Genomic DNA, 25,849 nt, shown 5'->3' on the forward strand with positions numbered 1-25,849 from the left:
CCAACTTCCATCCTTTCTTATCACTGCTGGCCGCCTAGGGTTTTGTAAGCATATGGTGCCTGTGGATCTGAGCATGTTACAGAGTTTATTAAACTCAGAAACGGACCTTGCAAGGACTAGTTTGCACCACTGCCCTCCTGTTTAGAGATGGGATACATCTTACTTGATTCTTGTTCTGCCCTGCTACCCCCATCTTTGCATTTCCCCAGCAGGCGAGCAATTCCAGGAGAGGGAGTATCTTATTCTCATTCCACTGTATGACTTATAAAATGTTCATATGAAGAGAAAACAATTGTTAAATAAGCTTCCTGCCTCCTTAATTGAATGTCAGGAGTTAGAAGTGTACAGAGACCTGCCATAAGCCATGCTGACCTAACTCTAGCTGTGATAGCTAGAACAAGGTGAAAACAAGCCTTCTTCATCACCTCTTTGACAGGCAAAGGTAAATGGAAGCCAGGGGTCACTGGAATGGGATTTAGTCTTTGCTCATTATTTAATGTCAAACACACCAGTAACAGGCTCATATATAAATGTTGGGAGACTTTTGCACTTCCCTGCAAGCGAGGGGTCATCATTGTAACAGATCAACTGCTAGGGCAGGTGAAGGATGGAAGGGGCAGTAGGTTGTGTTAGGTCTGTGGGAGAAAAGGAGACTTCAGCAGAGAAGGTTCATCAGGTGGATCCCAGGGGTTTGGACCCTTTTTTGGCTTGCTCGTGCTGAGTGATGGTTGTGTGGCTGTCATGTTGGCTGGTTCTGATCCAAGTGTCTGGTGAAAATGAAAGCTGAGGTTTGGCCATCTCCCTTTTTTCTTTCCCTTTTGCTGTAGACATTGTTCGCAGCGACATTGCCCTGGATAAGCAGAAAGGCTGTAAGATCGCCCAGCATCCTGACATAATGTTGGAGCTACAGAGGGAAAAGGCAGCTCAGATGCACTTGGTTTTGTTAAAGGAGCAGTTTTCAAACACATACAGCAACCTCACATTAACAGGTAAGGCTGCAAGACCAGCTCTGGAGCCAGGAGCTGGAGCTAGTTCTTGCTAACTCACAGGTGTGTTAAAACCCTCAGGTGCTTCACCTCTGTATGAATCAGCATCTCTCTGGCTGCCTCTGTTTCCTACCAAGATTACTGGGTGCTGGGTGGGAAAAGACCAGGAACTCGTGGTGGACTCATAAGGCCTCTGCAGCTGGCACCTACGCAGACACTCCAGATTTGGTGCCCCTGGACAGAGTGTTTTTTGCAGCCTGACCTAAGCAGAATACCACAGCATGTGAAGTGCTGGAGAAATCTCCCTGCTAACTGTTCACGTCGATGGGGCTGCAGCAATTACTAAATTTGGAGTCCTTTAAGCTGCAGCTAATTTTTTTTTCTTTCCAGAGCATGCACTTTGTGTGAACCCAGTAAATATTAAAGAGCAAATATAAAGGGATAATGGCCCAGACAGAGATGAGAGGATACTCTTTTTCTGGCAACTGTTTGTGTTATCCAGGGAACAGAATCTCAAAGGATGGAGGAGACTGCCACATTTTGGATACACATTTAATGGTGCTTGTAAAGGACTGATGTCTTCAGGCAGTGAGTGGGCAGAGGATGGGATCCCAGCAGCCAGCAGTGTCCTTTCATAGCTGTTCTCCTTATCACTACAGTTGGATGAGCCACAGACGATGGGAAGGAGGAAGAGACTAATAAATCAAACAAGAGCCCCTTCTCCTCTTGCCGGGTCCCTTTCCTGTGAACGGCAGGGAGGCATCCGATTTTTATGGGAGGGAGCGCCCTGTGCTCTGGCTGGGGAGGACAGGGCAAGCTCCGTGGTGGCCCTCCCTGGCTGCCAGGCTGGGAGAGACAAGCGGGTCCTGCGCAACCTCCCCACCTCTGCCGCCGTCCCTAATTCAATGTCCAGCCCCTGCCTTTAAGGCAGCACAGGTCTGCGTCCTTCCCAGGGACAGCAGTGCAGCAGTGAGCTCTGGCTCTCCTGGGGACATCGGCTGTGCTGGACCTCTCGGGGACCCCACAGGGGTGGGATGGCGATACCAGGGCTGGCAGACGGCTCGGCCCAGCGGGCTGGTAGGCACTGGGGCCACGAGCGTGGCTGAATCGCATCATTCCTGAAAGCCCAGCATTTAAATGGGATCCTTAGAGCCCTTTCTCATTCCCTGTAACGTCATCCACTTGGCTGTTTATTCCCAGTACAACTGCTGGAATCAACATTGTCAGCTTTTCCCCTGACAACTTGCTTACTTTCCACTAAACAAACTTCCCTGAGAAGAGAAGCTGCTCTCCCCTATCCTCCTTCTCTTGCTGCTTCAAAAGCTCTCTGGCATTGCTCACATTTTTTACAGAACCTGCAGAGCAGAGGTGCTACCTGGTTATCAGCTCAGCTCTTAGCCTTTCCAAGTGTGTTTACAGGATAGTTCAGAGGGTTTTAGCTCTAACTCTCCAGGGATGAGAGAGCAATTTCAGTGGAATATTATGCAAAGAACTATTTTAATGTCCTTTAACTCCCTTTGAATGTGAGCAGAGCAACTTCATAATTGTTATGAAGTTTAATCTTTTATTTCATAGGCGTAGTCTGAGAACATGGACTCTAGACAGCTAAGCATAATATTTAACTGGAACTCTACTAACTTGTGTAAATATTTCCCTTCTCTGTGATGGATCTGGTGTTTGGGGTGGGCAGAGGGGGTTGTACATCTGTTGTAGAAGGGCATTCCTTACCTTTAAAATTCAATCAGCCAGAGTTTGCTTGAGGACTTCTTTTTGTTCTGCACAATGTTTTTGTACAGTGCTGCAGGGAGTCCCCAGATCAGCAGCAAGGTACATGGGGCGAGGCTCAGGAGTGAGGATCTAGACCTGGTTTGGAGAGGCATGGTGAAGGACTGAGTTTGCAGGGATGGAGTATCCGGGGGATCCCTGAGAACAGGATTTCCTCCCTGGAGGTCTGTATCCAGGAGTGACTTGGCCTCATGCAGTGCCTGTACTGTGATTGACCCTCAGTACTCAGTGTCCAACCTAGACTGGAGGAACATTCAACCCCACACCTCTGAGAGGGGCTCCTGCTACTGCTAGTTCCTGCAGCATTTTAATTATACCAAAGAAATGTAAATGGAGTATCTTGCCCAAAGTCATGTGAGAATAAAGGTGCTTTACCATGGGGTAGCTACTCTAGGAGAGCTTGGGAGTAGGAATACCACCGTGAAGCATCTTCATTCCCATGCTACTACTGCTGCCACTGTAGTGATTTGGATAAAAAGTTCCCCTCTCTTCCTCCTCCTCCCAGATAACATAGTTATATGAGCAGCTTGAGAGTCTATAGATCAGGCCTCCCACGCTGTCTGCAAGTGTGGGCAAGTGATATTGCCATCAAACTTCCATGCAGTATCCTCATCGCTTTCAGAATGAAAGCTCTTAGATTGCAGGGAGTATGATTCTGCAGTCCCTGTGGCATCAATGTAAATCAGGGGCTTTTTTAAATCCATTCACCAGTTGCACATGGTTCCCAGTGTGCTCCTTATCTCAGCAATCTGGCAGGGTTGTGGTTTTGCACTGGGATTTAAGCTGATCCCAGCAACAGGTATCTCCAAGGTAAGAGGGTGTCTTAAAATGAAATGTGTTTTTTTGTGCTAAGACACAACTGAGACTGAGTGAAACCAGGCAGTCTTTCTGGCTCTCATTCCTCCAGGAACACATGTTAGACTCTGGCTTAGGCCACTTCGGTTTCTCTAGACAAGCATGAGCTTTCCTCGGCTCCTGTCTGCAGGCTTTCCTTGCACCTTGCATTTGCTTTCTGTACGTGATCTTTCTAGGCTTACCGAGCCTGCCTCTCTGAGATGAGTGACAGTCTTTGATCTGTGACAGTACTATTTAAATGCTGTATAATGTTTTGAGGCTTATTAATCTTTGCTGCTTCCCCCTTGCTGCCCAGAGATAGGTATCTCTTTTCACAGACCAGCATCTCTGATGCTCTCGGGTGAGCCTGTGGCAGAGCTGGGGGAGAGTGCACGGCATCGCCTGCTCCCCTCTGGGAACCGGGGCTCTCAGCTCAGCCCGTGGTGGCATAGGGGAGGAGGAGGAATCTTTCACTAGAAACACTTCTCTGCTCCTTCCCAGTCAAGTCAGGTGGAGCAAGCGCTGATTCTTCTACGGCTTGTATCAGCAGGAGCAGAAGTTGGAATTGTCACAGCAGGATCTCCTCCTTTGCAGCCCGCAGGAGAAAGGTCCAGGTGACAGTAAGGTGATTTTGGAGCCCTGGAGCATTGGGCTGGCAGCAGGTGAGGTGTAAGGAACTGCCCGGGGCAGCAGAGACACAACGTGCAAGCAGGTTTTAGGGAGTGAGATTGTGGAGAGCGGGACAGCAGCAGGCAGAGCTTTGATAGATTAAATCCGAAACCCTCCATCTGTGGTGTCGGTTTGGGCTGGGTTCCTGTCTGCATTTGTGCTTTACGAAATTGGATATCCGCAGGTTTCTGCACTGTTATTAAGTAAAGCCTGTTAAGCCTAATAGAATTGCTCAGGTCAATAGACATGTGTGAAAAACTGTCCCCTCCTGTATTAGCGTGAAGTGTTAAGCGTAACTGAGTTTCCCAAGGCGCAAGGATGAATCATAAATTTGCTTTCAGGAGTGCCCATCCCAAGGAAACAAAATAGTACCCCACTTCTCATTCTGAAGAGTGGAGAAACGTCTCCTCTTTCTGCTCTACTTTCTGTTTGAAGCTACAACGCGGGTTACTTCGCTGCATCGAGAGACTGATGATGACAGGTCCCCAGCCTGTCCTACCACTCCACATCTGCACCAAAAAGCCGGTGAGGAGACAGCAGGGTGTGTGGTGGGAGCCCCCTGCCCCATCACATCATGCAACACAGTCTCCAAAAGCAGCAGTTAGGGGAGGACACCCTCCCAACAGGCTTCATAATGCTCCCAGTTGGTCCTTCGTAGTCCCACCCTGCTGAGAATGTTAGCAGAGAGTCTCTTCCAGCTGCACGGAGAGAGACCTGGGGGATTAAAGTCAGGTGGGAGCATGCTTCACTGTCCGTGTCCAATGCTGCAATCAGGTGTTCTACATTGGTATCCCGTTAGCCCTGTTAAGGTCATTAGATACCTTAAACTCTGCTGTAACAGCAGTTGTGAGCTCTTTGTGAGGCTTTCCTTGCAAAAGGCCACTTCTGGAGATGTTAGCAACCAGGCAGAGACCCTCTTCAGCTGGGTAAGTGGTATGGGTGTGTGAGGTGGTAGTGATGGAGGGCGCGTGCCAGTTTTCCCGAAGCAGGGATGCATAACAGTGGAGCAAAGCAGATCATGCGAGAGCAGAAGAGCGTGTGTGGCCACTGAAAAGCAATCACGCATGGGGTGGCATGGAGCACGGATAAGAGTGATGTGCCTGTGTGAAGAGCTTGCAAGAGAGAAGCTGCCCCATAGAAATATGTTTTTCTCCTCTTCCCCAAAAATAGCGAGAGCCGCAGTTGTGCTTGTTCCTTGGCAGGGAATCACACAGCTCAGGTTGAGCACCTGTGACATTTGTGTTTCCTGCACTTGTGAACCTCCCCTGGTGGTTTTGTTATTCCTGCTGAATGCTGTGGGGTTTGTGAGATGGTGGTCCTGACGCAGGACATGTCTGTGAGGCCCGGGACCTGTCCTGTGGGGTGCTGGGTCTAGCTGTGCTTTTGGTGCCTGTACTGCCGGGCAGAAAGGCTGCTCTGCTTGGTTTTGCTGGAGTTTTCCCCAGGTATGCAGTTTTATGTCCAGTTACAGTGAGCACCGTGGGGCTGGAGGTGGGGGGCCACCTTGTGAGATGGGACCTGGAGGGTTGTTGCAGAGGTAAATGTGGCTTCCTTGCCTCTTTGGCACCTTGTTAGTGATCAGCAGCCTAAACATCCTATGGTCTGCACAGCAGTGATACATATTATAGCTGTTTTACTGGGTGCTGCATTGGGGTGGTCTGCACTGTGCTTGCTCTCCAGGTTTCCTTCAAGGAGAGTGCTCTCTGGGGCTTTGCAGCAGGCCTGTGAGTGGCTTTTGGATCAGGCTGTCTGCCCTTCTGTCCATCGCAGCATGTTATGTTATACACGTTATCCATAGTATTGTACAAAATAGATCTGAAAAGGACCTCAAGAGGGCATCTTCTAGCCTTTTCCGTGACAAATCAGCTGTACCTGGACTCCGCTTGGGGAAAGGTGCATAAGGAGGGGCAGTATCTTTTATGTGACCAGCCAATACAGTTGGAAAAACTTTGGGGGGCTTGAATCCTTCATCAGGGCTGAAGAAGAAGCAGCAGCATTCAAAGCTAAATACACAGTGAAAATAATTCCCCAAGTTTGTTGTCTTGATTAGCTCAACTGGGGTACTGGTGGGGAAGTCATGTTAGCAAGGGGAAGACAATAATGTCATCAGCTCCTATGGGAAAGAGGGAGGGAGAGAGAATTACTGTGAAACACTGCGGGGGTTCCTGGGAGGAAGGGACCAGAAAAATTGTAATATGTCATTAAAACAGTATCTGTACTGAGCCCATAGTTAATGACCAGCAGAATTGCTGGGTCCATTTTGAGGGCAGTTTGCAGGTGTCTTCTGAGATGTTGGGATCATGATGGGATCATGTTGGGATCAGAACTGAGGGGACGGTGCTGGGAAAAATAAACACTGAAAAACAATCTCTTGTAACTGAGTATTTTTGTGCTGTTATCAGTTGTTTATATGAGCTCATTCTGAAGCAAAGTGGCTGTTTATTTTTACTACACAGTTTTCTGAGGGTGTTTGGTGCGTAGCTGTGAAATATATTGCATTCCTGAGCATGTCTGTGTAAAGCCAGCAGGTTGCTGAGGCTCAGTGACTGGGCACCGGTGTTGCTCAGGTTGTGAGGACATCACTGTTAACTGATTCAAATGATGTGGCTTTATTGTTGTTCTTAAACCTCCTGTGATGGGAGAGATGTACTCTCCCTCAGCTATGGGCTCTAGGGCGTAATTATCTATATCATTATGGAGTTGGTGTTTTTAAAATCTCTTGCTTCAGTTTAAGCCCATTACGGCCTGTCCTCTCCCCATGGACATGGAGAGCAGTTTACAGCACTCTTTTCCTCTTTGCAGAAATCTTTTACATATTTGAGGCTTGTTATCATGTTTCCCCAAAGACTTGTTCTCTACACTGAACAACTGCCTTTCTTTTGCTCTTTCCTCATGGCCATGTTATTTTCAAGGTGAATGACACATGCATGGTTGATTCTGCCTCTTGAGGTCCCTTTCAGCCCTTTTTAAAATTTGTTGTGCTTTTGTGTTGGGATCCCTTTGGCTCTCTCCACTTGGTCTGGGCTGTTTTTGAAGTGTGTTGCCTTGAAATGAGCCCAGTATTGTAGCCGAGGCCTTTTTTGACCGAGAAGAGCAGCAGGGTTATTTCAACATACCTTGTGTGTGACACTCCTGTCTGTAGACCCCTGCGTAATCACAGATTTTTTTTTTTTGTACAGTATTGCTTGTTCATGCCTGCACTTTTGTGTACCATTTCCTAACCCAGCTGTGTGTTCCCCCTATGGAATTTCATCCAGACTCTATTTTCCTAATTTGCTAATTAAAATGTTATATGAAACTGGAGGTAAAGCCTTGTGAAAGTAAAGGTATATAACATCTGTTGCCTCTCTCTCACATACGAGACTCTTTTGCTCAACAAGAAGGCAGGTTGGCTTCACGTGGCAGGGCTATTGCTTCCAGCCCTTCCTTGCAGATGGATTGTTTGATTTTTCAAAATTTTTCCAGAAATTGAAGTTATGTTGACTGGTCTGCAATTTCCTTGAGTTTTCAACCCGTTGAATATAGCTGCTATATTTGCCTTTTTCCAGTCTCTTGAAGCCTCATTTGTTTTCCAGGAATTCCCAGATATAGTTGCTGATGGACCTCAGCCTATTTGACAACATCGAACTTAAGTAATCTCCATTCAGCTCATGTGCTACTGTGACTTGCGCTTCTACTCTGCTGCCTTTAACTGCATTAGCTTTGTGGTCTTAGTTATCCTTTTTCATGAAGTCTGACCCAACAAAAGCATTAAATGTTTCAGCTTTGCCTCTGCAAGTTGTTGGCTATTGTGAAATTGTGTCGCAATTTATACCTCTTTGCTTCCTGAGACAGCTGTGAGCCAAACCCCTGGGATCCCCCACCTCCTCTTACAATGAGTTGTAAAAATACTAATTAGAGTGTGCTGATGGTGGGTGTGTGTGTGTGAGAGAGGTCATGAAGGTGAATCTCTTTTTCAGGTGACACTCTCTAGTCTGTTAAGCAACACTTTGGCTTTCTCATTATCTGATTTGGTTATTGCTTTCGTAACTGTGGGGAATGTGGCTTCTTATGATGTATTCAGTATTTATTAAATTGAATTTACTGTCCAATTTAACTAGCCTCACAAGAGAAGATATTTTATAAACTGTGTATCTTAAAATTAGCAATTATATGTACATTATAATATGTAATGTCATTACCAGAACAAGCCAGTTCTGGGTGCCGTGTAGAGAATAAAGAAAACGCATAAACCTAACAGAAAACAGATTTCGGTGGGAGGGGGGAGGGCTGACATGCACTAACAGCTTTGGAAGGGCTTGTGGCGTGTTCAGTGGCATAAACCAATCTATTAACCTTTTCTCCCCGCTCAGGAGGCGATGAATTCTTTGGTCTGTCTCTTCCCACCGATGTAGTTATCAAATGTCTCCTCGTTACCGCTGGTGATCCCCGCTGTGAGCGGTTTCTGTTGAACACTTGGCTCTTTCGCTCTGCCCCTCTCTCCTGGTGCCGTTGCTTTGTGCTCATCCGCATCAGCCTGATGGAGTTTCCATTTCTCCTTCGTGTGCCGCGAGCCATGGAGGAGTCTCCGATTTACCCTTATTGTACCCCCACGCTAAGATAACTTGCATTTGTTCCCTTATCTTGCTGTGTGTTTACAAAACACCATCTTCACTGAACTCCCTTTTCATTCTGCACGAAATCTCACTTGCCAACCCTCTGAGTTTTAGAAAAGCCTTCGTCCTCACACAGTGCTGCTTTTACCCTGCTGCTCTTTTCCCTTCTATTCCTAATGTGCACAAACACCCATTTCTGGCTCCCTTGCCCATGGTGCTTTCCACCTTTGTGTTTTTTCCCCGGTTTTTCTCTGCTGCTGAGAATCAAACCTCGAGGAGCCTCCTTCCTAGTGTTGTTCCTGTCTCTTCTTTCGCAATTTTTTTCCTCTGTGCATTCCAGGAACTTGATGCAAGGCTGTGTCTGATGTCTTCCTTTCCCAGCAAATGTGTGGGCAGTTAAAGGTCCCTAATTACCAGTGGGTTCTGTGCTTCAGATGCTCCCAATAAGCCTGTGCTTCTGATCTCCCTGATTTTGTAGCCTAAAGCAGACCCCCAGGGTGCCAGTGTCTGGGCTCCTTCCACTCTTACGTTACACAGAGGTTTTTGTACCTGCCCTTTGTACTGCTGAATTTCACCCGCGGATTTCATCCTGCGGATTTTCCTCTTTCAGAAGCTGAATTGATTTGGCTGCTTGAGCTTCGTTTCACCAAAGTCCCTTTGTAGCTCCTCCTTTGTGCTGTGGCCACGCAGGACGGACTTTTCCATCCTGGAGATACGAGCTCTATATTGTCTTCCCGTACGTGTGTTATCTTGCGCTTGGCTGAATTAAAGCACGCTTGGTTGGATGGTGGCCATTTAGCCATACAAATTGGATTGCAGGGTGAACGGGGGCTGTTTTTTTCATTATTTAATAACCTACGTTTGTGCTATCTGCCGGCTGCCTCTAAGGGTCTTATATTTATCTAAATGATCGGTAAAAACACTGCATCCTGTGGGACGGGAAGCAGGCAATGGATATAGTTTTTTTTGTCTTGTCAGCCACTTCTATCCATCTAGTTATGCCAAATTATTTTTATTAATGCAAATTCTTAAATCAAGCCGTAACATCAGTTAGACAGGACTTGATTCTGTACAACATATGTTGGCTGGTAATTAGTTGAGACATGAATATAATGAATTATCGGTAGATTCTCATATTGGCTTTTAATTACTTTGTCTAAGTCTGCTGTCAGGCTGACTGGCTGTCTCTCCCTAGGTCAGCTAGTCCTGCCTAAGCACTGACACGGGGTTAGGACTCTCCTACCCTTCTAGAATTACTTGGCATTCCAAGATTTATTAAAAATTAGCATCAGCGGGTCAGAGATCTCCTTAGCGCACTCGGAGGTGCAAATTATCCAGGGTGGATGATTTAACAGTGTTTATCTAAAGCAGATGTTATCTAATACATCTCTTGGTCATTAGTAAACTGTGAAGTACATCATCTTATGAGTTCATCATCAGATCTTTTTCACAAATACAGAGCACTTATGTTTATATTTTTGTAATTATATCGGTAACTTTATCGTTTGCACAACATAATGGATCTATGTCTCTGTTCACATTTCCCTTCTTTACTCTATATTTAAATTCCCACTATTAACTTGGCAAGTCATGAATTTTTCTTCTGTGTTTTTTAAATACTTTATTAATTTTCTGCATTTTGTAATTTGCAGTCAGTTGCTATTTCTTTAGCTTTGCAATCATGGCTTATATTGTTTTCTGTTATTGCTGTCCACCACTGCATAGGGATGGGTTTCCAACCAAGATCTCCTTCCACCCTGGTGGTGGAATACACTGATTTTGGCCATCTAAACCACCTAAAAAAAAACCAAAAAAGCTTTAAAATATTCTTTTGCATTCTTTTGTCCAGTATTTTCTTCCCAATATATTAATTTTTAGATAATTTTTCCCAGCCTGGAGAAGTTGAAGCACCTTGTGTACATATTTCTGACTGGGGTTACAGTCCCAATAGCTTTTCTCAAATGCAGGCTTTGAGAAGGCGGCTGCCAATGCAGACAGAGCAGGGAACACTGTCTGGTGAGTTCTCTGTGTTTTTAAAAAAATTTCCTAGAAAATTGTGACATAGCAACAAATTTCTCTGCAGGCAGAGGAGGATTGCTTCAGCGCTCCTGCCACCATCCCTATGTATCTGCTCCCTGTGAAAAATAACAGGAACGGTTATTTACGTGCTGCCGGGACGCTTGCAGCCGAGAATCAGGGATGTGTGCAGGAGACATCTCTGACAGACCTGTGCTTTGTGGCTGGGCTACCTCATGGGGAAAACGGAGGGGAAAGGCACAACTGGTGAGCCTGGCTTGGCGGGGAGCGACGGGGATAATCTCTGCAGCCGGACCCTGGCTCCCGCCTGCACCGCGCTGCTCGGTGGGGGCACTGCCTGCTGGTGGGAACGCAGTTTGGTTCCCAAGGCTTGTTCTCCGGTTGCTCGCTCTAACCCCTTTTCCATCTGTCTGTTCATTTATTATTTACTGCTTTCTCTTGCTCTTTTCTTCATTAGCTGGTTCCTGACGCTCCTGGCTCAGGAAGTCTTACGGGGAACACGAGGGCAGCAGCAAACACCGCCGTGCTGCTGCTCTGCCAGCCCTCCTTGCTGCGGGGATGGGAGCGTGTGGCACTCACAGTTCACTAAACTCTTCAACATTTTTCCAAGTTGAGAAGAGGGTCAAAAACCTGGAAATGAGAGGTTCACAGTCCCACGTGCAGTCTGAGCTCTGCTTTGTCAGAGGCTTGTTCTGGGGATGGGTACACTGGGGTGAGAGGGTAACGTAAGAGCCTGTGGAAATGCACGCTTTGTGCAGCTAAAAGGGGTGTGGGGAAGAGCGAGGTTACAAGGTGTTCAAAAGAAATTCTGGATCTCTCTTTACTTCATTAAGTTTTATATTGGGTTGCCGTGCCAAGAGAAACAATCGTTGACTGACTTAAAGAAATGAAAAACTTCATGAACTTAGATACTTTTTTTTCTTTTCTCTCCTGTTGGAAAGGTGGCAAAAGCAAAGGTTTTATAGGAGAAAGTGAAACCGGTTCAAATATAATTCTATTAACTAATTAGGGGAGCCCTGGAAATGGGGCTGAGACTTGCAAGCCTTTTTTCTTCTCTTTGCTGGGGCACTCCAAGAATCGGATCACCTGGGGAAAGCATGTTTAAGAAATACCAGATGGTCTCTGCGATGCTCCAGCTGTGGACAATCACTCCCAGCCAGGCAATCTGCCTTGCTGTCGAAGCCCTCTAAAACTGTGCTGCCCATTTGTCATGCTTCTCCAATTGCAGTGCTCTGGATAGCTTCTTTTTTCCTTGTCTGGCTCTTCCTTTCCAGTTTTTATCACCCACCCCCTCCATGAGCTAATGTAGTAACATCCCTTCATTGGCTATAAATCCATTGAAGAGCCATATATAAAATATTACTTTGTTAGGGAAGATGGGGAAACATCTGTTTTTCACCCGTAAGAGTCAGTCTCTACTTGTCTTGTATGACGATGTGACTATTTATATATTTGTAAAATAAAAAGGAGAGAAAGATGGGAATCCTAGAAACAATTTGAGTGGAGCCTCTAAACGAAGGAAACTGATTCAGCTCTGTGACTTGTTTGGAGGCTAACGCTGGGGTGGGGGGAAAGGGGTGGGCACAGGCCAAGAATTTGCTTAGATATCTGGCAAAGTAATAGTTGTACCAACTGCAGAAGGTCCTTCTGGAAAGCTGTTAATGTTGTATAACTGTTCCTAGGTGCTCCCTGGCACATAGTCACCCAGGGAAGTTGTGGGTCTAAACCATTATGTATTATCTACTACACAAAACGGGAACAGGTACAGTCCGTAGATCAGTAGGAGACTATAACCACGGGGGTGTACATGCGTAGCAGCGTAAGTACATACCTATGGAAACTTTGCATTTGGGTGGGTATGCCAGGGCATGGTGTCCGAGCCTGCTGGCATGAACTGCCTCTTGCCCAACCTGCTCAGCACTAGCACCTTGCAGAGCTGCCTGCTTTCGCTCACACATATGGTGCTTAACCTATGTCTCCATCCCCTTGCGGGCCAAGGGCATTGGTTTCTGTGAGCCTGGGGAGGGCTGGCTCGGGGTATCCCAAGGTAGCAGCGGTGTAAGAGCAGGAGGCTGGGGGTGTATCCTGCCCGCCATGGAGCGTGATGTGAGAGCTTGGGGGGATATGTGTTGCTGTGTTGGGCTGGATCCAGCGTGCCCATCTGAGGTGGGGAATGCCCCGGAGGGGACCACTTCTCTCCCTCTGCCAGCCAGCCTTGCACATCCTGTGTACCCTCCATGATGGATGGCTGCCTGCTCTTCCCAGCCTGGCCAAAGCCGAACCCCATGTGTGTGTCCCCTGCTGAGCCCACTCATGCCTTTCTGCAGGGCTGTGGTCGACAGCTGCGTCTTCCCCGTGGCCTCGTAATGTGCTCGCCCCGCTCCATCTCCCTCTCCCCTTCTCCCACACGCTAGCCGCTGTGCTGCCGTCCCCCCTGCCGCGCGGGAGCTCAGCTTGTCCCGATGGGTAGCCTTCTGGCCCTTCCACGTGGCTCTTGCAGCTTTTCTTTTTTCAATCTCCCTCTTATTCTCCTTTCTGTGGTCTATGGCAGCCCCTCTTGCTGATCAGACCTTGAGCCCTCTTTTCCTCCCTCTGCCTGGGTCTGCTGTCTGGTTGGTGTCTAACTATGCTCCAGCCCCTCCAGGCACCGGTAAAAGCTTCCAAAACCCCACGTGAGTCCCACCTCCACCTGGCGCAGCTCCCTTGAATGCTAGTGACAAGTAAAAGGTTATTTTAGAATGGTAAAATATTAAATAGGCTGCTCTAACACCTGCTGTATCTTTGTCCTCTCTGTGCCAAAGCCTTCAGTTGTCTTGCACGACATGTCAGGGGACTGGTTTAAAATCTGCTACTTGGCTTTAGCAAGCTCCTGCGGCAGCAAGCCCTGTACAGCCCTGAGCTTGGAGGTGGCATCTGATGGTTTCACAGGTGAACGCACAGTCATGTGTTTTGATGCTGAATGTAAATTTGGACTCGACAGGATCGAACGGGCTAAATTTGTGATGTGGAAGCAGGTAATGAAACAGGAGTTGGAGATGTAACAAATAGTTGGGTGGGCATGAGCCACAGGAGTGGAGCAGCAGCTGGGAGGACAGGCACAACCAGAGCCTTTGTAAGGGTCGATGGAAAGCTCTGATGTTGGAAATGGTATTGGTGAGGCAGTGTTGGGCACCAAGTCCGGTTCTCTTCTCCGTTTTAACCGAGAAAAAGTGCTGTATAATTGGAAAAGATTCAGGAAAAAAAGCAATAAATGTGACCAAATCCTGGAAACACGGAGCTATAGACAAGGTTTTAGTAAGATTCATCTAACTTAGGGAAAATTAAAAAATAACTTGATCATAATCCACAAGTACCAACAAGGGGAAGAAAAAGTTCAGAGCGGATAGCTCAAAATGTTAGCAAAGGCAGGTACAAAGAGAACCTATGATTTAAAGTCTAATGCAGGACAACCTTGGGCTAATAACGTGCAGATTTATAATGCTGAGAATAAATGTTGGAATGTTTTTACCTAGGTATGAGGTCGATTAACAGCCACTGTCAGCCTGAAAGCCAGACTCCTGCAAGCCAGACTCCTGCTGAAACTGTTTCAGACAGAAGTTATGGATTTTGTGTAGTGATTATTAGGTTAGGTCCTCTAACCCCTATCAAGCAGGAAGCAAAACTATGTTCTATTAATGGCCCTTTCCATCCTAGTAATCTGAAGAAATGTGTAACATGAATGTTGTGCCTCCTAGAGAAGAGGTGATCACAATTAATTGCTCCCTGAAACCAAATGGAATTAGTTAGCCTTTGCTAAGTAATTGAGCCGGCAGTGTGCCCAGGTGGCCGAGAAGGCCAACAGTGACCTGGCCTGTATCAGAACTAGTGTGGCCAGCAGGAGTAGGGAAGTGATTGTGCCCCTGTACTCAGCACTGGTGAGGCCGCAGCTTGAATCCTGTGTTCAGTTTTGGGCTCCTCACTACAAGGACATTGAGTTGCTGGAACATGTCCAGAGAAGGGCAACAAAGCTGGTGAGGGGTCTGGGGAACAAGTCTTATGAGGAGCAGCTGAGGGAACTGGGGTTGTTTAATCTGGAGGAGGCTGAGGGGAGACCTTCTCACTCTCTACAACTACCTGAAAGGGGGTTGTGGCGAGGTGGGTATTGGTCTCTTCTCCCAAGTAACTAGTGATAGAACAAGAGGAAATGGCCTCAAGCTATGCCAGGGGAGGATTAGACCGGTTATTAGGAAAAAATTTCTTTACTGATTGGTCAAGCATTGGAACAGGCTGCCCAGGGAGGTGGTGGAGTCACTATCCTTGGAAGTGTTCAAAAAATCTGTAGATGTGGCACTTCAGGGCATGGTTTAGTGGGCTGGTGGTGTTGGGTTGATGGTTAGACTTGATGATCTTAAAGATCTTTTCCAACCTTAACGATTCTGTGATTCTGCGTGATTAGTAACTAGTAACTTAACCAAATGGACCTTTCACTCTGCTGGGAGCAAAGCTGAGCTCAGACTACCGGCTCCAGTTCTGTTCTGGTTAAGAGAGGCATTGAATTTAGCCTCTGCCTAGACCAGAACCCGCCTGACCATGGTGTGATGTGCATTGGTACTAGAAGATCAAGTCTAGGTTGGGGTTTTTTTGGCCAGAGGTGGATGAATTTAGGCAAGCTTAGCTGCTTCTCCTTACCATAACCCCCCCCCGGGAGGACTTGATGTGCTGACAAGGAGAGTGGGACAGTCTTCACTCCCTGCCACCAAATCTTTCCCCAAAACAAGATCCAGAGACCAACCACCTGGAATGCAAGAGGTTCCCCAGGCAGGACCTATGTTTGATACAGTAGTCTTTATTTTCCTGCTTTATTTTAAAGCTCGTTCATTCCCCGTAAAAAAGATTTAGCAGATATTTCATTGAATAAATGTAGTAGAGCTACTTCTGAACTTTGGTGTCCAAAAGTTCATTTATGATCTTGCTGTATATAAATTCCCAGATCTAGGGTTTTGACACAGAAATAGTCTTCATTTGATAGAACGTTACAAATTCAAGTTTTAGAAATTATCCTCTTGAGCCATCTCTGTGGTGTTTGGCACCATGACAAGTCATTAGTCAATCCTGAAATAGTCATCAAGCAGAGAAACAGCTTATTTTATATACTGTTTCTTAGAGAGTTAAATATTTCCACATATTCAGGCTCTGATTGGAGTCTTGGATCCTTTCCAAATGTTCAACCTGTAAAGATATTTGAGAACCCCAGGACTTAGGCTCTTTCCAAAAAATGATAGATTTCACTTGAATTTTCACAAATGGAAAACCACAACTCCCCATAGCTGCAAAGAAGCAGCTGTCATACCAGGTACGGAGTATGAGAAAACACTTTCTAAAAGCTTCAGGGACTTCCCATTATCTGGAAGTTTTTAGTGCTCTTAAAATTTGTGAAGAAAACAGTGTTTTTTTCCGGCACAGCGTTGCCTCAGATAATCGGCTGCACCTGTTTGGAAGCGGTGCTTCACGTTGTTCCCTTGTACAGACCCTTGCACGTGTTTCTGTTAATTTTTCCTAGAAACACAAGTGTCAACAAATCGGAGAACCTGCACTGCAACTCTGTGCAAAATCCCAGACTGGCGTGTTTCTGAGCACTTTGCCATGGAAAGTCTGTGGTCTTGAGTGACTGAATCAATTTTGGAGTTTCAAAGCTGAAACCCTGGCATGTGGGGATACAGGCAAAAAGCTATTGGAGGAATCAATATCTCCAAATTACCAGCTCCAAATTCAAAGTTCTGCTTTTTCTTGTTGTTGCTGCTCTTCTTTTCAACAACAACAACAAAAAGGCAATTTTCCAATTCAGAAATTGGAATGGATTTTGGTAATGGTAATGGGCTTCTTTCAGGAAGGGTTAATTTTTGGTAAAATTCAGTGCAGACATACATGATGAGAATTTGGGAAATAAGGAGTTAAGTCATGATGATGTAAATCATTGTTCTGCATTTAAAATCATAGCACTCGGATAATTCTGATGTGTGGGCTTCTGCTTTTATTGGCTGAGAGGTTGCCAAAACATGTGTGGTGTTCTGAATTAGTAAATGATTCCTATTTATAGGACAGGTGTCTTCTGATGTCCTGAGTTCAGTCTGTTCTGTAATCCCAGATCCTGTTTCTGATCTACATTTAATAATGTGTGACAGAAGAAGATAGGAACCTTGCAGACCAAATCAGGCGAGGAATGTTTTGAATTTAGCTCTGCCCAGCTCTGTATGCTTGTTACGCAGGGTATCTTTTCCGAAGGGACTCGCCCTCCTAAAATTTATTTTTGGACTAATCTTTTCTTTCTGAAACGCGTTGTCCTTTGGCTTGTTTACTTGTGGCCCAAAGGCTGCTGAGTATGCCAGCCTCCTTCCTTTGCACTGACTCAAGAGGAAAAATGCTTTCTTACATATATTGTTTTTTCTTCCACAGCTTTTCTAATGCAGGAGCCACAATGGGGCAGGGCTACAGGAGGGGATGTGGTGGCAGGAGCGGAGTCGAGGTGTATGTGATGGCAGCCGTGCAAATAAACCCTTGTGTTTTCACCAACATCTAAATTAAGCTGCGCTTTACAGCTCTTGATTTGGGCTATATAGTATCATCAAAGGGATGGATTAGTTGCAATTAGTCACGCAACATCAAAATGGCTCTTTCCTATTATCTTGCAAGCAGGTGGTGGAGATGAAGACAGACCCAGTTATTGTGATGCCGATGCTTCTGCTCTGATTCTTATAGTACATTCTGAAAATAATTATTAAAAAAAAAAGCCCCCTCACAGCTTGAAATGAATGTGGAGACAATGGAAGTGTTTGACAAGGGTGAAGCAAAAATACAACCAAAGTCCTCTTCTAGAGAGGAGTGCAGGCTTTGGAGATGGGGGCTCAAGAGAGGCGCAGGCTGTTGGGAGGAGGGAGAGAAAAGCAGTTTCACGGGCAGGGGAAGGACTTGAGATTCCTAATTCAAGGGAAGAGGTGCAGCTGCAGTGCCAGGGACCGGGTGGAGGGAGGCAGGAGTGGAGCTCCCTGCTGTGTCTGCTGCCCCATCACCTTCTGGTCTGGCCACCGCAAAGCCAGGCCCTGTCATAGCGTGTCTGGCCATGGTGTGGGATGGCAAAAGCACCGAGGAGTCCCAGGCGAGCACGCTGCCGCAGGGTGGGTCGGCGGAGCGGTTCGCGAGGGGTGGCTTGCCGTCAGCCAAGCGCTGAGGATACCATCGTGCCAGAAAAGGAACCGGGTCTGGGGGGAGGTGGAGGGGGCCATGAGAACTGGATGGGAGGCTTGGCTCTCTTTCAAGCAGTTTCTGAAGCCGGATTAGTCCTCTTCGCCAGCTGGTGTGAGATGTTAGGTTTGTGTTATTTCTGGCAGCCCTGCGGGGACTGGGAGTAACTCCATGCCTCTTGTTTCTCTTTGTGAGGACAGGATAGTCCAGCAGCAGTGCAAGCTTTGTGTTTCTGTCCCCAAGAGATGCAAGTGCTGGTTTGCCCTCAGGTGGAAGGTGTGAGGAGAAGGACCCAGGCTGCCATGCCTGTCTTCCACTTCTGATGCCACCAGCTTCCTCCACTGGCTGCATGTCCTGGGCTAGTCTGTTTTTCATGTGACTGTCTGTCCAGGTTCCCCCAGGTGTGTCCTCTTGTCTGTCACTGTCCACCAAGATTTGGGGGATTCACGTGTCTACTGGCCTTGCGTGCTGCTCTGCGTGCACAGAGATTGACTGGACTGCCCCATGTCTGGGAAGCCCAGATGTGTCCACAGATGCAGGAATCCTGACGGGCTGCCAAACGTCTGGAAATGTAGGATATGCCCACATGCGTAGGAGCCTTGAGCTGCTGCTTGTCTGGAAATCGCTGATACTTTTATGTGAAAGGGATTGGACACTCTTGGGGAGTTTTGGATGGGCCAACTGTACATGTGTTATACAATTGCTTTTAGTGTACTCAAAGGAAATGCAACATCTCAAAGAGGCATTGGTCTGTGTGTGTCCAAAACTAGTACGTCCCTAGAGGTTTAGGATTAGGTTTGTTGCACATGCACAGACTGCTCCATACAAGCATGAATACTCTGGAAATCCCTGCCAGGCTGTCCTAGTCCTTTACATTCCCTTTCTAGATGGGGGATTTTCCATCGGGATCAGTAAGAAGGCCCTCCGTGCCATGATCTTGGTTTGAGGCAAGCCCTTGTGTTTGTCCTGTGCCTAAAATTCCTTTTTCTGCTTTACTTTCATGCTTTCTTGCTGGGCTTCTCCATCCCCTTTCTGCACAGGTCCCCACAAGGATCTGTACCTTCCCATTCCTCTTTGCAGCAGAGGAGAGCAGAGGATGCGGGATATGGTGACTCTAACATATGTCTGACATGCTGCTTGCTTGCATTTGGAACATGGGAGGACTGTAACTTGATGTAAGCTGCTGTGTTGGTACTGTGGCTTTTCTGGACCAGGATCCCAGACTTTTGTGACAGGCTGGAGTAGGAAGGGGAGGAAGGATTAATAGCTTTCTCTCCTAGATCCAGGCAAAATGCAAGCAAACTCACCACACTTTCTCTGTGGCAGTTCTTTACTTCCCATTTACAGGGCCATGACATTTGGTCCTCGCTCTGGAAGCAAGCGTACCTACTTCCTCGCAGCTGCCGTCGCTGCATCCGACGGGTGGTGGATGCCTCCCACCTTCCTGAGAGCCAGCGGATGACATGCTCCAAGCGTGGCCAGTGCAGAAGCCACCTTATTCCCTGAGCCCCTGTTCTGGGGTGACCAAATCGTGGGATATTCCTTTTTTCTTCTGGAAAAGAGATTTGTTTTGGCATTTGCCCGTGGCAGCATGCTCCCTCTAGTGAATTCCAGGGTTAAAAAAATCATGTAGGCTTTCCAGAAGAGCTGCTTCGCTTGTCGTTTAATGATTCCACCTCTGAACTGGGACTCTGCTGCTTCACTGCTGCCTTGACAATATCTCATTTGTCTTTTCTTCTTTTATTTAGCTTTTCCTACATTTTTCGCACATTCTGTAGATTCTCCTGCATTCCAAGTGTCTTATATTTTCATGCCTCCTTTTATCTCTATTCATCTATCCCAGTATAGACAACAGAAATGCTAAGTCTACATAATCTGTAGAAAGCATGAACTGGGTTGTTAGACATTTTCCAAACATTACACTTCATGGAAATATTTTCCTGTAAGATGTGGAAATGAAACAGCTGTCTCCCGCTCTCTCCTGGGCTGTTCCTGTGCAGGCTCTCCTGCTCTCTGAATTTACAGCACCATCCCTTGGACAAGTGACCAATAGCCAGCTTCAAGCAGTTGTATTTATGATGTGCCAAGCAGTGGTGAAGATGATGGTGTTTATATGCTAGTCAGATCTATGCGGTGGGATTAGCGTACCGTGAGAGACTTGGTGCTGATGTTTCCAGCATCAGGAACATTTCACCGGCAGAATTGTTGCTAGGAAACTTTGGTGCAAGTCATGGCTGATGGCTTACTGCAGGCTGCTCGCTTTGTATGAATTTTTGGCTATGAGCTCCATCTATGAACTATGGGACAAGCAGGGATGCTTCTCACTCATGTGCCCTCTTTCCTCCTCAGCCCTGTCCTTCTGGCTTTGTGCTTAGCCAAACGGTTAAAAGCCCTCCAGCTCCTGCCAGGAGCTGATTACTGGGGTGAGAAACGAATAGGCGCCTCATGTAATGCAACTTGCTGGAAGACAGTGGGCACCTGGCTTGCATCCTTCTCTCCCTGCCTGGTTGGGTGGCATCACCTCTCAGCTGGCCTGCTGTGGCTGGCCCGAGCATGGGATGGCAGCCCGACACCCTGCTGGGCTGCCTGCTGACGTGGGCGTGGATCGGACACCCCTTCCTCGTGTAATTGCTTATTCCGAATTTAGCACATGGCTGAAGATGTATTGATTGCTGGAGGGTAATTATTTCTTGATTCTTATGGGGATTTATGGGAAGCTTAATGCATCAGCTGAGTTGTCCAAACTGGGAAGGTAAATCAGGGAAAAAAAAAAACCCAAACCAGGCACAAACCCACACAGTAAAAATGCTTGGGCTGAAGCAAGCAATCCTTCCCCTTTCAGACGGAAAAGTGAACACCAGCCTTTTTGGACACAAGCGCGAACATCAGCGTTAGTGTGAGCTAGCAGAGAGTGGGCTCCTGAGCAGGTGATGTAAGAAGAGAGAAATAGTGAAATTTGTATGTTACCATCTCCAAACTGAGCAACTGGAAAAAGAACAGGAGGGACCAGAAATTATTTGAAGCTTCGCTTCCCTTCAGTGTTTTACTGAACTGAGTGAGCAGATATTGGCAGGCTGTATTCCAAGCTGAGGTTATTTCTTCAGAGCACGTTCTGGCAAAGGATTTTTGGCTACAGCCCATCCTCAACCTGAATGACTGGGTGATACCACAGGGAAGAAATCAGCTAATAGCAAATTGTGGATCTAAATTTCAGGCAGTTGTTGACTGCGCATCCGTTACGCTACCTTTTTATAACTCTCCATATTGTAATTGAGCGCTTTTGGCTTTGACCTTGACAGGATAAAGCAGAATCTTACCCATCAACACTGTCCCATGACAAGCATGGTGCCTGTGTGCGCTGGCAGGAAGGGTGCTCTGCTCTGGGAGGGTTGAGTTGCTGCAGAGGTGCCCGGGTGGTCTCTCGGCATGTGCCACCCACGTACGCCGTGGGGATCTCCGTTTGGGAGCTACTTGGGCGCATGTGGTGACGAGTCACACGTGCAGCTGGGGAATAACAGAGACTTCCAATGGGAGCACATACGGAGTGTCAGAGTTGCTGCAAGTTTGCACCATCCTTGTATTGTGTGTGCCTTGTTCATGGTGGTGTTGGGTTGACGGTTGGACTTGATGATCTTAAAGGTCTTTTCCAACCTTAATGATTCTGTGATTCTATGCTGTGAACTGCTTTCTACCCTTTCTGTAATCTCTGGGGGAACCTTTATCATATTTACATAAAGTAACATTTGGGAAACACCTTTCCTGCTTTACCTCCATGGTGAGGCTTCACACGTCCATCAGTGCGAGCAGGGGGGTTCTTGCACTGAGGGACGAGCTGCGTCAGGACTCGGTGTGAGCGCTTCAGGGTTGAATAGCTGGTTGTATTGCCTGTGTGTTGTCCAACACTCAGGTATCCAGTGGTGTCTGAGAAATGTTTGTCAGTGTGTTTTGCTGGGTAGCCTGGAGGGCCTTTTGTGTCTTTGCCAAGTGCTGGTCTGTTGTATCGTTTTTCCAGGCATGATACAGCACTTGGCACAGCAACCCTCCAGGCTTTGCCCTTGTAAAGGCTCCAGAGTTATTCCCTGTGATGTGACTGTGCCCTGGAAGGGAGATTTGAGGTTTGCCCGCTCTGTCAATGAATGTGCTTGTGGACAACACACGGGAAAAAATTAGGTTACGTACTGATACCGAATACTTAAAAATGTGCTATCCGTACACGCTGTGAGTATCCTCCGTCTCTCTTCTCTGCTTTGGAGTCTCTTGACTTCTTAGGATTGGAAGAAATGGAGGATGTAGGATTACTCCCTTTTCAACTATGCCTGGCTATACAGGATGATGACTATGGCTTCTTGTACACATGGTCACTTACCTGGAGCAATTTTGGGGATTTATGCTGTCCTGTGTGCACAGATAGACAGTACTTCTCAAAGTGCCCTGGGTACGTCAACATCCCCAGCCCGGGTGAGAGGGCAACTCTTGATCTTTCAGCACTTGCCACTGGCAGTCGTGTAGTGGCCGAGCCTGTGCTGCGCTGGTGTGGGGAGGGGAGCACCCTCCCCAGGCCACGGTGGGCAGAAGCAGGCGGAGGCTCGGCTGGGCACCCTGTGGTGCCTGGGGATGAGCAGCAGGTATCTGGCTAAGCTGGTCCTGAAGTCCTGGGTGCCTGTTACAAAAACAAGGTGGGTAGCATTTTTGTTTGCACATTGTCCGATGCAAAGTGATCGTGTCTGTAAGCAGCACAGTTTGGTTTTGAATAAGTAGAGGAAAAATAATAATTCTCGAAGCTTACAAGTAGAGAGAGGAAAACAAAGAAGAGGCAGCAGAGCTCTGGAACATCTCTGGAAGCAAATGCCCTACACACTCATCACAACTCAGATGCACGAGTGCCAGGGCTGGTTTGATCAGCAATTGTGGCTAGTAATACGTCCTTGCAGGGAGGTGACACCAGGTAAAGACAGATCTTTATATTGGGATGGGACACAGGTCACAGATTTGACACTTCTTGTGTTTCTTGCATTTGAAGAATGTATTACTGGATTTGAACAAAACCACTCTCAATGGCTATTTTAAAAGATTTTCAGAACTTCCCTGGTCTTACACTAACTTTGTAAATGAGGAGAAGAAAACTGAAGGGAAAAAATATCACCCAAGTATATTACCTATTTAAAACAAAATATTTCACGTTTCATGTTTCAGAGCATTTAGGAACAACATTTTCAGTTGTTTGCTTCCTATGTAACAAAAAAATGCCCTTCCTTCTGTACCTGTTTCATGATGGGAAAGCTTGTAACTCACCTTTATCTCTCTTGATATCAGATATCACATGTGGCACTGCCTTAACAAATCTTTTTTTTCCTTCAATTTCCTGGATTGCTTGCAATGTCTTTGAAGCAAAATGTATTCAACTGCTGGAGAGCCTTATAAGAGAGCTAAATTAATCTTTTCTCTTGAGCTTTGCAAAATAGGTTAAACCAACACACACAATAGTCATGAATGTTATGAGCTCAGACATGCACATAAAACGTGAAGCTACCAAATTAAGAAATAGCTGCTATTCACTGTTTCAGCAGCTTATTGTAATTATCTATTTTCTCTGTGATTTTTGCCAGGCAGAGATTATCAGAAAACTGAAAATGAGTTTAATATGGAAATATCTGTGTTGTTGTTTGTGCAAAACCCAGAGTTTCAACAGCCAAATAATGCAAAAGGAGAGCCGAACTTGAGAATACGTAACACAAAGCATATTAACTTGTTGGAAACTTGGGCTCAAGAGTTATTCTTCAATACACACAGCCATCCCCTTTCCACCGCTCTTGGTGAATGTTTGCTTGTTCCCAAATGCTTTGTCTGGTATGACTAATGAATTTAAATTCTAGTGGAAATGCTGGCTTCACCAGACACTTCAATACATGAAAATGTTTGTCTGTTAAATCTTGATACTAATACTTCACCTATAATTTTTCAAGTCCTGTGCTATGCTCATTTAGGGACTGTCACAAATTAATCCTGTACCACTGTCACACTTTGCCCATAGCTGAGATATTACCCTGTGTGACTTGGTGCTGCAGCTGCAATGTATCCAAGAAGTGTTGGGCAAGACATTCAAGGACAGAGAGATATGAAATAAAAAATATAATTAAATATAATTAAAATTTTAATGTAAGAAAAACTCATGCATTTAGCAGTAGGAGCATATAGCAGATTTCTTAAAATCAAGTGTTAGTGCTAGGCAGATCAAGACCCCAGTCCAGGGTGAGGGTTGTGCAGTACAGAAGAAGGAGGAATAATCTGGAGAATGAAAGGACTTCTGCTAAACCCAAACTGTGGCAGCCTTTTCATTTTCTAACACAGTGTCTGTCTTCTGCTTCCACGTCCTGCAACTTATGGTGAGAGCTGCTGCTAAATTGCTGGGTGAAGACCCTGAAATGTTTTATCAAGTGCATCTTACAGCGCTGTGGTTAGTGGATGGAGTGACCCTCCTCTAGGGGAACAAGGGCCATCAGGTTCAGAGATCTTGATGAGCTCTCTTGGCTGCTACTGTGCTGAGTCCACTTCAGGGTAACTTCAGCAGACTGCGGCAAACCCTGTTTCTACCGAAGATGAACGCATGGGAAACAAACTGGCTGTTCTGGGCACTCATCGTAACTGGAGTATTACTGAGGAGGGATGGAGACCTGTGGCTCTGCCACCAAACACAGTGACCCACACTGGGGATGGGCCAAGCGTAGGTGCAGTGGGACACCCTCCTCTTCCTCCTGTGCCTTCCACGGCTCCTTGGCATGTCTGAGGCTGTTTGAAGCTCAAGAGAGTTTAGGTACTTTTGCCCCGTTTATTTCTGAGTGGCTTTTCTGCTGCATTTCGGAAGAAAGTTGCAAAAGAGACAGTGAGGAAGTCCATCTGCTCAGTGCCTCTAGCCCAAGCATGGTTGGGGAACTAGAATTGCTGCAGAAGTGACTTTATATGTTGTGATATTCCACCCACGTATGTAGTCTTTAGGGTCCTCACGTCCTGTGAAGAGTCGACCAGACCTCTGTGATTCTCCAGGTCAAACCCCCAACTCTCCTGAATCTCAGCACCATGGTCTGGAGCTGCAGATCTGCCCTCAGAAGTGGCCTGTGATGTACAGTGTGAGGAGAAGCGAAAGCCACTTGCTGTAAGTGGGGGACTGGGCAGACTGGCTTTGCATTTTGATTGTGGCTCTCCTGCTGCAGAAGAGTGGTGTGTTAGCTGGTCGTGAGGCTGAAAAACGTCCTGGAGGAGCCCAGGAGCAGATATTTGCACAGATGTGCCAGATGTGTCTGCTTCATAGCTAGTTCCCTGGCCTTGGCCAAACCAGGCAGAGCATTGTCAGTACTTCTGGGCAGGTTGCTCTGGTCTCGGGAAGGGGCCTCCAGGGCAAGACAAATGAGTCCCTCCTTTTCCTTCTCTCCCCAGGACCGCCTGTATCCGCGTGATTTATGTGACTCCAGATTTTGGCTCATGTTTACTCTGCGGAGATCCTGATTGCTTCTCTGTGTGCCTTGGTGCTTGCCTTGGCGTGTTGTTCTTGCCGCCGACAGTTTTGCTGGCGGTGGCTTTATTTGGAGAGTGGCGGGGGTGGTGAGGAAGACAGCGGTGAGGAAGAGGTGTCGTGCTGCGTGGAGCCGGCGCTGCCGGCTGGGCTTCCTGACCCTGGGCAGGCAATTCCCACCGGTGCTGCGCTGCTCAATGGGAAACACAGAGACAGGG

General features: G+C 46.8%; 1 protein-coding gene across 1 annotated transcript in view; it reads left to right on the forward strand.

Annotated features, from left to right (window-relative positions):
* Nucleotides 1-25,849, forward strand: part of HPSE2 (heparanase 2 (inactive)) — a gene marked incomplete at its 5' end in the record, with an annotated part of 110,677 nt that overhangs the window by 12,084 nt on the left and 72,744 nt on the right. The window contains one exon of the mRNA XM_082002169.1: nucleotides 828-989. Within this exon, the coding sequence (XP_081858295.1) occupies nucleotides 828-989 (162 nt within the window). The remainder of the gene's footprint in view (nucleotides 1-827; nucleotides 990-25,849) is intronic.

The sequence above is a fragment of the Phaethon aethereus genome (assembly GCF_964289735.1).
Source record: "Phaethon aethereus genome assembly, chromosome: 7".
Lineage (NCBI taxonomy): Eukaryota > Metazoa > Chordata > Aves > Phaethontiformes > Phaethontidae > Phaethon > Phaethon aethereus.